Here is a 14,532-nt window from a genome sequence, read left to right as displayed (position 1 = left end):
CTTGGCTCTGACTTATCTTAAGGTATTTGGTAGTTCTGTTAAGTAAATGTGTTTCAACCCACAAAGATGAGCTTTAATAAAAAAATAAGCTTTAATAAAAAAATAAGCTTTCTTAAAGTACAAGATTTCCTTTTGGCTCCAATTTAATGTTTTGAAAATCAACTGTGATGTTTCAAAACACTATGAGTGAGCTGGGAGATTTTGGGGATTTTTATTAAAAACAACGAATCGCTCATTATTTACATAAGATAAACACTTGCAATCTTGACTGATATCCATCTTTTCTTGCTGTGTATCAGGTGTAATTAAAACATTTCTCTCTCTCTCTCGTCTTTTCCTCCGTTCTCCCGTTTGTGTTTCTGTCCTCCAGTCGTTGATCCCAGACATCAAAGTGAACCAGGAGGCGGTGGTGGAGCTGCACCCAGAGGAGCTGCAGATGTCCGGGGACGAGGAGAGCCCAGACAACAGCCGGGGGGACCAGGACAAAGGCCTCAAGATCCGACGCACCGTCACACAGGTCAGTGTCATTGCTGCTGGAAGAAAACATTGTTCAGCTGAAAGGAAACTCCAGGTTTCTGTTTGTACTAAGGGTGGAACCACATAGTTCAGGATAAAAGGCAAAAAATGCATAAGGACACTGCAAACACTGAACAAACACTTTCCAAACAGCTGCAGTAGATGATACAACTGAAATAAGCATTTCTATGAAATTGAAAATACCAATTACACTCCCAGACTGGAACAAGCTGCCCAAAGAGATAAGCAAAGCCAGCTCGCTAGATATTTTCAAAATAAAGCTTAAACATGTCTTTACTCCTGCACTTGAATAGCTTTGCTGCTGCACTTTTTAATACTGATTTTATGATAATTTTATGCAGTTATGTGATAATGCTTAAAACAGTTTAACTTGCAACTGGTGGCTTTGGCTGTTTGGTTCTGAGCCAGTTTTAAACTGGGCTCTACCAAATGGAGCAACCTGTGGGTCTAAACTGTGTGAAGACTTTCCTGGGTGAATTATTGTGGAATTATTTTTGATCAGAAAAGACCAGAATTTGTGTTTGATGGGACAGTAAAACTCTTTAGTGGCAAAAAAAGGTTTGCACATCGAACAGATCCAACACACATAATTGTAAAGTACTTATTAAGTTGCTCTGCTGCACTTTTTATTATCTACATATTTTTTATTTCCAAATGAATCCTTTTTTAAATGTTATTTTTTACGTCTGTCTAATGTGAAGCATTTGGTGCCTGTAACTTCTTCGTTGTAAAGCTTAGACTTAGACTTTATTGTCATTCAGTTATACATACAAATATGCACATTGAACGAAATTCCGATGCAGTTGGCTCACAGTGATTGTTCTCTGGAATGTAAGATAAATAAAGTATAAATATAACACTGTAAAAATATAATATTTATATTGCACAGAAGTGTAGCAGCAGAAAGTGTTTTTATGCACAGACCAAAAAATAGCATTTCTTGTATGAAACGTGCTATACAAATAATGTTATAAATACACAATCCATTACAGCCCTAGTTCGTACATCTAGCATGCAACATCCTTTTATGATTAACGTCTAATTAAAACATTGTTTACACCTGTTGTTCCTCCTCAGGTCGTCCCAGGTGACAGCCAGGAAAATGGACAGACAAACGAAGAGGAAGAGGTGGAGAAAACAGAAAAAGAAAAACAACGCCGGACTTCCAGAGACAAAAGGAAGAACAGCGTGTCCGAGGATGCCATGGAAACACAGACATTTGTCAAGCACGAAGGAGAGGAAAATAAAGGTGAACCGCCTGGCTGTGAAGCTTGTGGGTTCTTTAATTGCAGCAGATTGTTGGGTACAAGTGTCTCTGCTGCCGTAACTCTTCCATCATCCCCCTGGCAGGACTTCAACTTCCTCTCTGTCCTTGATTACAGACATCCCACTCACACTTCTCCCCTCTTCGTCCTCTTTTGTTTCCTCAGTCACCCCCAGTGACAGTCTGGTGCGCCGCTCCATCAGCCAGCAGAAGTCTGGCGTGTCCGTCACCATCGACGACCCCGTCCGCACAACCAGGCAGCCCTCGCCGCCTCGAGGGAAAATCTCCAACATCATCCATGTGACCAACCTGGTGGGTTTCTAACTCGCCGCATTATATTACAAAAGCATATACAGGTACATCTCAAAAAATTAGAATATCATGAAAACGTTCAATATTTTTAGTCAATCATTTCAGAAAGTAAAACTCATACATTATATAGATTTATTAAGCGTAGAGTGAAATATTTCAAGCCTGTTTTTCTTGTAATTTTGATAATTCTGGCTAGAGATAATGAAAACACAAAACTCAGTGTCTCAGTATAAAATGAGAATATTACTAACTGCACAGAGTGTCCGGTGCTTGTTGTAAACAAACAGAGATCGCTAAGTGAACACCTCCTGCAGCAGCAGCACATACACACTGTACTGCTACAGAGCTAACTGTTAGCCTGTTAGCACATACACACTGTACTGCTACAGAGCTAACTGTTAGCCTGTTAGCACATACACACTGTACTGCTACAGAGCTAACTGTTAGCACTGTGCTACTGTGCACCTCGTTCCGCGTCACCAGACTGTACTATGAAAGAACAGAAAATCATTTTGCCTTTGCGGGATCACTATGAACGCCATAGACTGCTCAGGACGGCTAATACTCAAATTAGAGGTGTTTCGGCGAGTGAGACCCGCCTCATTCCGGGTATTGGACTGTAATGGAAACACCCCTAATGACCATGGTGTTACTGTGCTTGGCTGCCAAAACTACACGGCTGACCTGAACCCCATAGGAGTCTATGGGCTGTTGTCAAGAGGAAGGTGAGAGACACCAGATGACCTGAAGTGTGGTCTAAGGCCCCGTTCACACGAGGACGGTCTGAACAGAAGACGCAAAAGTGGCGTCGCGTCTTCACTTTTTATTCCTCGTTTAGACGAGCATTTTCGGGAGGAAATCTGCGTGCATACGGTGACGCAAAAGTGTGTGAAATTCGATTGTATGCAGCCAGGCGGCATCACTTAAAGCCATAAGAGCATCTTTGGGCATGCAGAAGTTTTCACGCCACACATTTTCATCAGCTACTCCTTCCACAAAGTTCTCCTCCAACCACTAGATCTCCCAGGTCTCGTTCACAGCCGTCTGGCTCGCCTCCGAAGAATTGCTGCATCCAAAATGTGATAGAGGTAATTCCAGATCCTTCTCTGTTCACTAATACTATCTGTACAGATCCTGTACATTTGGTGGAAAGACTCCTGTAAGTTTATTAGAGCTGCCAGAGCAGCTTGAAGGTCCGACACATGGAAATAATCCCACGTTTGTTTATTTTCCTGTACTGGAGCATGTATGTGACGTAAACACATACGTGACGTGAGCAGATCAGATCAGAGTTTTGCGTCTTGGCAGTGTAGACGGACACGATACAGCGGAGCGTATTCGTTTTTACCCGCGAGCGTCCTCGTGTGAACGGGGCCTAAGTCTAGTACCCTCAGGTTGAATGCACTTATTGTAAGTCGCTTTGGACAAAAGCGTCTGCTAAATGACATGTAATGTAATTTAATGTAGGCTGATCTCCTCCATGCCACCAAGTATTAATGCAGTAATTCATCAAGTATTGATGTATAGAAATGAACATACTTTTGAAGATATTTTTTTTCATTGATCTTATGCAATATTCAAATTTTCTGACACTGAGTTTTGTGTTTTCATTATCTGTAAGCCATGATCATCAAAATTACAAGAAATACAGGCTTGAAATATTTCACTCTATGCAATGAATGATGAGTTTCACTTTCTGAAATAATTGACAAAAAATATTGAACTTTTTCACAATATTCTAATCTTTGGAGATGTTCCCGTAGGTGTAAAAGTGTTGTTTCTTTTGGTCAAGTTGGGGATTTAAACTTCCCCCCCAAGGGCTGAAATTCTGTGGAGGGAAATGATTGTAAAGCAAAACCCAGCATTTCCAAATCTACCCTACAAGTTTTTCATGAATGAGGCATATTGTGTTGAAGCCAGTGGTAACCACACCAGCATCATTCCCATAATTAGAGCCAGGAACACTTACCCAGGTATTATGGCTGCAGTCAAGTATCACCTTAAGGTTCGGGCACCCTGCATGACTAAACAGACTATGACAAGACGAGACATTACACATTTAATGACTAGCATCTGCAGATTTTTTTAAACCTGCGTCATAGCAGCAAGACATAATGTTAAACTTGGATCAAAGACTAACCCATACGTAATGCCACCCTGCTCCACTAATCTCAGAGAAACTACAGTAAGAATTCAAACAAACAAGACGAAAGGTTTAAGGTTTCTCAAAACGATGTATTAGATGGATTTAAAATGTATAAATCTACTTTTCTTTGATCTTTACTGCTAGTGATGTGAAAACATGTAAAGTTTGATCTGAGGTAAAGACCATGTTGTTCCCTAAACTAAAAGGACTTATTCTGTGACCTGTGACCATCTAAAGACGTCTCTCTGTTTGATATTCTGAAGCCGAGGCCGCCAGGAATTCACTCATTAGTTTCAGGAGTTTCATGTCCTCAACACTGAATTATGAGCTGCATAGTGTAAAGTCAGGGGGTCCACAAAGTCATCAGGGTTCACCTTCATCACCAGTCAGGTTTCAGACGTAGCTGAGTTTAGAGGTAATTTTCTGCTCAGGTTTTTAGAGTTGCAACAGATGAAATGGTTCTGAGTAGGAAAGCCCTTAGTTGATGTAAAATCCTCCGTAAATTGTTTTAATGGTGGAATAAGTCAGACGATGAGGAGGAGCGACTGGTGTAACAGCTGATTAATGTTAGATAGTTGTGTTGTCCTGTTTGATGTACCTTTTTTGTTGTTTGTTGATTCACATTGGCGATATTTGGCCCTCAGCTTCTTCAGTGTTGTGTTGCAAAGTGTTCAATGACAAATGAGAATAAGAGACTTGTTCCTGCACATAAATATCGAGCATAACAGGTTGAAGTCTACAAAATAATACTACGTTAATAAGTTTTATGTAATTTGACAATATGATAATAAACAATGCAGTAGCAGTTTCACTGATTGGCCACATGAAATGCATAATTCTGCAGCAAAATCTTGTTTACTCTAGACTTCAGAGTAGCTACGTCTCTGTGGTGCAACCAAACTTCCTCCCAGCTTTATTATCAAACTAATATCAGTGTATCATTTAGTCCGAGCTTTGCAACCTAACTCAGGAGAGAACGTATACAGTCATGGAAAAAATGATTAGACCACCCTCGTTTTCTTCAATTTCTTGTTCATTTTAATGGCTGGTACAACTAAAGGTACATTTATTTTAGGGACAAATATAATGATAACAACAGAAGTAGCTCATACGACTTTAATTTAAGAGATGATATCTAGACATTTCCAATGGTTTTCTTGATGATGATTTTGGTTATTATCAAGAAAACCATGGAAAATGTCTAGATATCATCTCTTAAATTAAAGTTGTATGAGCTACTTCTGTTGTTATCATTATATTTGTCCAAACAAATGTACCTTTAGTTGTACCAGGCATTAAAATGAACGAGAAACTGAAGAAAATAATAATTCTTTAAAATCTTTATCCTTAAAGCTACACTATTAAAGGTTGAGCATGTCTGATCTTTAACTTTGGCTGTTGGCAGTTTTTATTCACATGTTGTCACTTCATCAGGACAAGTTAAATATGGGCCTTTAAACTCCAAGCACATTTGAAATAATCACACCGTCGGTTATCTTGATTCAGAACAGGAACACCTCTGTTCTTCTCTTCTTCTGATGATCTTTTCTTAAGTTGACCTAGATTGATGGAGCCATGCTCCTTGTGTCTCCCATAGGTGCGACCCTTCACCCTGGGCCAACTCAAAGAGCTGCTGAACAGGACGGGCAGTGTGCTGGAAGATGGCTTCTGGATCGACAAGATCAAGTCTCACTGCTACGTCACCGTGAGTACCAACACATCTACATTTTTATGTATATTGTGTTCAGGGCGCAAAACTTTGTGGCCACTAAGTTTGTTTGTTAGCTGGAGGTGTGAACCAGCTGCCATAACTGGCCCCTTTTAACTATTTTTAACAGTTAGTGTTATGGTGTTGTGTTATAAAACATACTTGTGATAGAATCGTCAGTTACTCTGTGATTCCCACCGCTAATGGAAAAAAAGAGCGAGCACAAAACCCAAAGTAAATTTAACTCAAATGTGCCCCAGCAGCAGAAGTGTCGAGAAGTAACTGACAAAGTCGATGTGAGAAACCTTGAAAATATTTCTGTGACAGCAAGAAAGTTGATATCCAAAGATCCAAAGTTTCTAGTGCAAACGTTCACGTTCTAATCAAAACTTGCAGGAGAACTGGCAAGATATCATTCCTCCTGGTTCGGTGTTCAGGTCCAGGGTTTGTAGAGATTTTAAAGACAGACTGAAGGTTAAATCTGGACTTTCTAACAATTTGCCTCTTGCTCGTAATGTCCAGTCGGTTTTCCTTGCAATGCATCTTAGCATTAGGCCTGTCACCATAATTACTATATCGACTTATTGTTGGACGTATAAAAATGGACGCGGTAGTTTTTTCTGGGCTCGATATATCATCGATTACATACTTTTTTGTGTTGTGTTTAAAGTATTGTGCAAATGTTTGACAGGCAGAACGAATTGCTGGAAAAAAAATAATTTCCCAAGCAGCAATTCCAGCTATTTATGTCATTTGTAATATAAAATAATATAATTGAAAATATTTATTTCAGGCTCTGTTAATCAAAAAAGATTGCACTGAGAGTCTATTTTATTTGATTTGATTGTAGTTTAATTATTTGTTTTATTTATCTAGGATATTTTAATATTTATTTTCCACAATTCAATTCCAATATTTAATATTCTTGAGATCTAAAAAATAATTGCTGTTGAAAAGGATGTACTTGAATTATATTATGCTCTAATTTCATTATATCAGCGGCACAAAATGGTCCTAAAACGACATCAACGATATTATCGTGATAGTTTCTGCTAAAATCTATCATCTTAAAGCATCTGTCATGGTGTCAGGCCAACCTATCACCTCTGTGCTCTCATACACTTCGCTCCAGCTGTTACTGCAGCAGTCTCATTTTGCAGTTTGTGTTGACTGAGATGTCATTCCACCTTTATAAGCTTTATTCCTCCTCTCCTTTTTCTCATAGTACGCTACGACAGAAGAGGCGGTCGCCACCAGAGCGGCCCTCCACGGCGTCAAATGGCCTCCCAGCAACCCTAAGGTCCTCAACGTCGACTTCTGTGACCAGGAGGAGGTAATGAGCGCCTGAAATTCCAATTTTCTTCATTTTTCACTGTTTCATACTGAGGAGTAATTTATCTATTTGTCTCAGTTACAGTTGTAACACGATAATTGTACTATCTAGGTTAATTCAAACCACCCTAACAAGATAACGAGATTAATATACACTTTGTCAAATTGTGAGCAACTAGTGCTGTCCACAGTAAAATGCATCAGGAATTAAATATTATATAACGGCTTTATTTTTGGAGCCATTTCAGATGAGCAATCACATACTAAGTCCTAAATGATGTCAGGGATTTTTTTTGTTTAAAACTGCAGGCAACATCAAGTCATTCACTGTGTTTGCTTTGTGTAAAAACAGGGGAAGTAGCTCCAGGAATATTAGAACAGTTCAGTAGTTTTGCATCATATTTAACCCTCTGGAGTCCATCTATTTATTGAAAATAAGCGTTTTAATTTACAGTAATAACTTTATTTATATATATATGTAGACAAGCTGAGAAAGCCAGTTGAAAGTCAATCATAGGAGCTTTCACAGTGTGACATTTATGTTTCTAGACCATTTTTAAAATGTGAATTTTCTTTCTACAATGAAAACTATTACTATTTTTAATTTACATGCGATTAGACTGCTTTGTAGTTTTATTATTTATTATTTTTTCTGCTGTTTTTGTGTGTATAAATGGTAAAAAAGACACCTGTGTCTTTTGTTTGTATTTTGGGTTCCTGGCAACTTTATACTTTAATTAAAATAAAATGAAAAATCTGGCTGATAGCCAAGTTTGTGTGGAGAAAAAGGAGCCATGCATGTGATGTAAGGACAGACTGAAAGATGCTGAACAGAGACAGAAATTAATGCAGAGGAAGTTGATAAATTTGAACCAAAGTCTCCTGGACTTCAGAGGTTTAATGCATGTTCTATTGCATATGATGATGTCTTGTTTTAGGTTAATTTATTAAAATTTCTGATGGTTTGAGGACCTTTTTTTTGTTCATTTAATGCTCAAATTTCATCATCCTGGCTTTTTTCTTTCCCGTGTTTTTATGTCTTTTTTTTCCCCGTAGTTGGACAATCAGAAAGGCATCGTGAAGCAAGAGAAGGAAGACGACCACGTCGTCCAGCCAGTCGGCCCTCAGACCCGGCTGCCCCCTCTGATGCCTGAACGAGACCGCGACAGAGACCGCGACAGGGATCGCGAGCGAGACCGGGAACGTGACAGAGGCGTGGTGGGAGTGCGGGACCTGTGGGCGGAGCGGCAGAGAGAGATGGAGCGCCGGGAACGAGCTCGCGGAGAGCGGGAATGGGACCGGGATAAGGTCCGGGAATTTGCGAGGCCGGGAGAGGACGCACGACGATCCCGATCCAGAGACAGAGAGAGGAAGAGGAGGGAGAGGGCCAACAGCAAGGAGAGGAAGATCATCAAGAAGGGTAACGCACCTCGCTGTGATTGGACAGAAGCAGGAAGAGGAAAGGGAGCAGATCAAATAGCTGATAAGAGTTTATTTTAAGAGCTGATATCTTCTTATTTTCCATGGTTTTCTTGATAATAACCAAAATCATTATCAATAAAACCATGGAAAATGTCTAGATATCGGCTCTTAAATTAAACTCTTATCAGCTATTTTTGTTGTTATCATTATATTTGTCCAAACAAATCTACCTTTAGTTGTACCAGCCATTAAAATGAACAAGAAACAAGGGTGGTCTAATATTTTTTTCCATGACTGTATAGTAATAGTTCAGTCCTTCCTTACTCTCCATGGGGAGTTATAGTTTTGATTTCAAACTCATTCATGCCACTTTTTTTAATCTTTTGAACTATGTATGAATAAATTAATCTTCACTTCGTACCCACTAATCACAACAAACATATCTTGCATAAAAGGTGCCATCCGACTGTAGATAATACACTGACTGGATCATTTAAAGTCAACTTAAATGAGTCATTTATCCACAAACATTCCCTTTAAAGAGAAACAAACTGATATTCACAGTGTACAGACACTAAAACACAGCCTCATATTTCCCTCCTCTGTAGCAGTAAATACAGTTCAATGTTGTTATTATAAAGCAATGCATTAGGACATCTGAACATGCAGGATAAGTTGTGCACCACTGTGACATAATGAACTTGTTTCTTTTTCTTTGTACTGACAGAAAAAGGAGATGAACCTCCTGCAAAACTGCTAGACGACTTGTTCCTGAAGACCAAAGCAGCTCCGTGTATATACTGGCTTCCCCTCAATGAGGAGCAGGTTGGTCACCTACACACTCACTTTAAAACACACATAAAAAAAGAAGAAACGCAAGTTGAATTTCTCTGATAAATAATTTTCAAGGGCCCACAAGTGTGATGAATATTGGGGAAAATATTTGGGTCTCCACATGTTATACATATTGAACTAGTTGCATTTAAAAAAAATTTTTTTTATAAGAATAAATAGACCAATAAAGTAATAAATGAATGCTTAGATAAATAAAGTTAAATGTATATTAAAAATAAATAAATGCATAAATGAAAGAATAAAAAAGTCCTATGATAATTCCTTTAAAAAAAAAAAAGGAATATTTACTCAAGTGTCATGAATATTGGGTGGAAAAAAATTGTCTCCACATGTTATATATATTGAACTATTTACATTTTTACAGCCTCTCCTGTCCTCTCCTCTCTGGTCTGTGTAAACAGATTTTCAGTGAATATTTGTCACGTGACCGTTGGTCTCAGCAGAATCAATCATGTCTTCACAGTGTCTCTGAGGAGCAGAATTTAATGTTTTTAACAGGATCTAGTTATTACAAACACTTTATTTTTAGCAACGTTTTAAATGAGACATGTAGAATAAAGTGATTTTTTTTGTGATCAATTTTTTATTGGTTTTTCCATTTAGTTTAAAACAAACAAACAAGCAGGTGTGGCAAGCATCAATTGGGCAATAATGGCAACAGCAACAAAGAAGATAAAATGGTAGTGTAGCAAAACAAACAAAAAATAAATAACTAACAATGGCAGTACTACCAACCAAACATATCAACAATATTGAGTGTTGAAAAATAAGAAAAAGGGAATAAATAAATAAATAATAATAATAATAATAATGAGATGATTTTGACAGAAATCATCGTTTCGGATTTTCTAATGGAAACTTTCATAACCTGTGATCCGTTCAAGGACTGTGGGAAAGCTGAAATTCCAACAATAATGCCTGTTTTTTTTTTCCCATTTTCTTTCTAAAATAAACAATGTATTTTTTTTGCGATGGTGCGGTTCACATCTAACTAATCTGCTTTGTGTCCACCAGGCGGCGCAGAGGCTCCTGGACCGAACCGAGCGGCAAAAGGAGCGCGAGCGAAGGCGCAAGGAGCGGGAAGAGGAGGAGGAGAAGAAGCGCGAGGAGGAGAAGAAGGAGAGGCTGAAGGGTCGGGAGAAGGACGGCAGCGTGGCGGCGAGCGGCGTGGCGGCCGCCGGCCGAGGCGTCGACAGAGAGCGCGAGAGGGAGCGGGCCCGAGACAGAGAGGGGGACAAGAAGAGGGACGGCAGCCACCGGCCCAGACGGCCCTCGGTCGGCGCCGGGAGCGGACGGCGCTCTCGTAGCCGTAGCAACCCCAGGGATCGACGCCGCTGAGGGCCGAGCGACTGCAGGGAAAGCTGAAGAGAGAGAGAGAGAGAGAGAGAGAGGGGCACGGCGTAGCCGGGGACACTGCAGACAGGAAGTCTTGGGAGGGAGACACATTTCTCTCCTCAGGTTCAGGACTTGTGTCTGCTCCTCGCTAGCCGCCCCGCCGCGCTTTTAATTCGTCCACTTTTTGACGCCAGCGTTGTCTTCCACACACTTCTGCCATTTCCCCTCCCGCCTCGTCCGTGTCCATTCACACCCAGAAATGATAGTAAAACGACGGTTGATTTAGCTTCCCCTTCCCCGCTCTCCTGTTCTCTCTCCGTCTTCCACCAGTCGCTCCTTTCCCGTCAGTAGAGAGCAGCAGACCTCCTCGTCTCCGTGTCGTGCTGTTAAAAGAAAAGACGGTGGTTTCTTTGGCTCGCCTCAGCATTTTGTCCCGCTGAGGTTTGGGAGGCCGCCTCTTTATTTTAGTTCTGCGGGTGCACAGTTCCTTCCTCCTCCTCGGAGCCCTGTAATAAAACCAGTCCAAAATAGATCCCCGGCCTTCAGATATTTTCTAGGATCAGTTTTAGTGTTCTACTCTTCAGCACTGAATTTTTATATATATATATTTATATATATATATAAAAATATATATAAACGACTGAATTTAAGTGAGGATTTTTGTTTTATGAATCATGTTAATTTTTTTTTTTCAGCCTTGGAGGGTTGTTGTGTGTTACAGCAGGTGATGTTTGTGTGACTTTAATCTCCCACCAAGACGCACCTGGTTCCCGAGTCTCAACACTGTAACCTAGAAAAGTGTGCGATAGTACAAGACGAGATGTTGTGTGTTGTGGTGAAGCAGGAGACGTGCACACAGCCGGGTTTGTCTCTAGCAGACGGAGTCGAGAAGGGGAGGAAATAAAAAATTCTTGTCAAGTGATTTATTGTGTAATCCGGACAGGAAGCCCACCTTCCCTGCACTGAGGTCTCCTCTCACCTTTCAATCATATATATATTTAAGAGGAGTTTAAGAAGTCTTATCTTCTAATAGAGTTAATGGTTACAATTTTAATATTTTTAATTTTATGTTTTTAGTTCCAACAGTTAAGATTTTGTTGCTTTCCCCCCTCCCCCTTCCCCCCCGTTTCCCTTCCTGCAAGTGCTGAATGTACCAAGAATTTAAAGAATGAATAAATTTAAATTGGTTATCAGCCTCTCTGCTTGCATGTTTTTGCTGAGTCATTTTCTCACAAAGAGGCATGTCGACCTGGCGGCGAGCCACCGAGCGGATGAGTGTGACGAGTCCTGAGCTGTTGGATGATGAATCTATCAGAGAAATATTTGAACTCTGGAAGTTCAGCGCAGAGAGAAAGCTTTGTTCTCCTGAACGAGTTTTAATCAGGGTTCCCACCGAGCCTTAGAAATCTAAAAAAATAAGGCCTTAATTGTTATTAAAATGTCTTAAATCAGTCTTTCAAACTCTAAAAAATGCTTGGACATGGGAAGTATGATTTTATTTTTCATATTTTACCAATATTGCATTGTAAAATCTCTCAATAATTGGTCAAAATTGTTGTTTTCTAATGATTTAACATCCTTAAAAATCTAAAAATAAGGCCTTAATTGTTATTGCAATGTATTTAAACGAGTCTTTCAAAGTCTTACAAATGTTTAGACATAAGAAGTCAGATTTTATTTTGTGTGCTTGCTTGCAAAAGCACACTAACTACTATTCACCGGGTCTATTTTTATTCTTCCGTTTCATTTTTCGGTCGACCTCCCAGAGTTTTGGCCGCACATACACAAAAAAGGTATCAAATCGACCGGCTTGCCCATGTCAAGTGTGCTATGACTTTTCTAAGGGTTTCGACAAACAGTTTTCAAATTATTGGGCAAAAACACGTCAAAACATCCCCCCAATGTAACCCTATGGAGAGTCTAGAGTGGTGATGTCATCAAGCAGAGTGGGAGAGAACGAATTGTCAAAAAATATATTTGAAAACTGTGCTCCAGGCCGCAGATTTCACTCTACAGAAATAATTTATACATAGAAACGTAGGAAAATTTGTCCTCTCACTCACAATCCTCTGGTAAAGCTGTCAGTTATAGTTCGGGCGTAGGACGCACAGATGCGCCAACAACACGCACAAACTGCCTCATTCGCTCCCATATTAAAAACGCAGGAAGATTTCTGAAAAAGGGAGATCTAACAGTTTTTTTAGATCGCTCTGACAAAGCCATTTTTTTATTTTTCTTAAAAAAAACAAACATATGTAGACGTTGAGGAAGAACTCGGGACGCTCAAAGTGAAGTCGGATCAATGATAGGTATTATGGTTTTGCCAAAAATGGTATCTGTTCGAGGCCAGAATTTCCACTTTGTCGACCTCTGGCTGCTCAGTGTGGCGGAACTGTCTCCACCGTCAGTTGATTTCAGTTGATTGCTCTGCTCTGATTGGTCGACTCCACAGACATCTTAACTGAAAACAGTTTACTCTAACTCAGGACGGTTCCCAAAAAAACATTTTTTAGCCGCGCACCCCCTTCTATGTCCCAACCATGTTGACGCACCCCCAATCCCCCACACCTTCAAAAAAACCCAAAATGCTATAAGCTTTTTTATAGCCGTATTAAAGGCGGCATGTTTAATCATGCTTAAATGAGAACACATAATAAAATAATCACCATCACAACAATGCGGTCTCGCATTTGAATTAACCTGAACACAGTTTTAATATTAAGAGCAAAGAGGATGATGACAGGCTCAGGATCAGAGGCAGAAAGCACATAAGTTGGGGAAAATGTTATATTTTGAGCCACGTTGAACAAAAATTGCAGCAATGAAGCATGAGCGTGGAGCTGAACAACCAGTCATAATCGTATCATCATAATCATCAATCATAACACAGGCTGGAAAAATGGAAGATGATAACTTCTTCTACGCTTCATTTGAAGATGAAGTGCATTTTGAATAGCCTGCATTTATTTATTAATTAATATTAGTTTTTGATTTTACATTTTACAAAGGAAATGTTAATTTACACTTCTTTATTGTGTGGGGGGAAAACATGTAATTGTGTTATTATCAGACTGCCATTACATTTTTCATCTCACACACCCCCTAGCGGCAGCTCGCACACCCCCAGGGGTGCATGCAGCACACTTTGGGAATCCCTGCCCTAGACAATAACAGGTTGTCTTACATAGTTTTTGCTGCTTCTTCTAGGGTGGGTAGATAGATATCTTACCTTATTAGGTGAACGGCCATGCATTCACATATTTTTTTTCTCATGATAACGAGTTCATTTCATTTGTTTTCTCGAGATAACAAGATCATTTTCTGGAGATCTGTAGTCCAGACACGTAGCGAGCAAAGGGCCCGCCCATTTTACTCACTGGCCCACCCAGCCAAGTATGATAAAAACATATTTTGTTACAAAAAAATATAAACATGTATGTAAGAAAGGAAATAAATGTATAATTGTATTTGTAACCCAGCCCATGTGGGATGAGCCTCTCCACACCCTGGAACTCTGCGTTGTGTTGTTTATGATGATGTAGGAGGAGGGACCAGTCGGACATGGGTGGTCGTTATATTTGCGGCTCAACTATAGCACATGACACAGAAATGCAGTGCCAC

At 39.8% G+C, this 14,532-nt stretch overlaps 1 protein-coding gene across 2 annotated transcripts in view; it reads left to right on the top strand.

Annotated features, from left to right (window-relative positions):
* Positions 1–12,109, top strand: part of acin1b (apoptotic chromatin condensation inducer 1b) — a 32,865-nt gene extending 20,756 nt beyond the window's left edge. For both annotated transcript variants that reach the window (XM_059355225.1, XM_059355224.1), the window contains 8 exons: positions 371–517; positions 1,615–1,786; positions 1,968–2,113; positions 5,857–5,964; positions 7,193–7,300; positions 8,356–8,719; positions 9,449–9,546; positions 10,591–12,109. In XM_059355225.1, the coding sequence (XP_059211208.1) occupies positions 371–517; positions 1,615–1,786; positions 1,968–2,113; positions 5,857–5,964; positions 7,193–7,300; positions 8,356–8,719; positions 9,449–9,546; positions 10,591–10,914 (1,467 nt within the window). In that variant the 3' untranslated portion in view covers positions 10,915–12,109. The remainder of the gene's footprint in view (positions 1–370; positions 518–1,614; positions 1,787–1,967; positions 2,114–5,856; positions 5,965–7,192; positions 7,301–8,355; positions 8,720–9,448; positions 9,547–10,590) is intronic.
* The last annotated feature ends 2,423 nt before the right edge of the window (positions 12,110–14,532 follow it).

Source organism: Centropristis striata, chromosome 17 (assembly GCF_030273125.1).
Source record: "Centropristis striata isolate RG_2023a ecotype Rhode Island chromosome 17, C.striata_1.0, whole genome shotgun sequence".
Lineage (NCBI taxonomy): Eukaryota > Metazoa > Chordata > Actinopteri > Perciformes > Serranidae > Centropristis > Centropristis striata.
The sequence above is the reverse complement of the archived record's forward strand: the minus strand, read 5'-3'. Positions and strand labels throughout refer to the sequence as shown.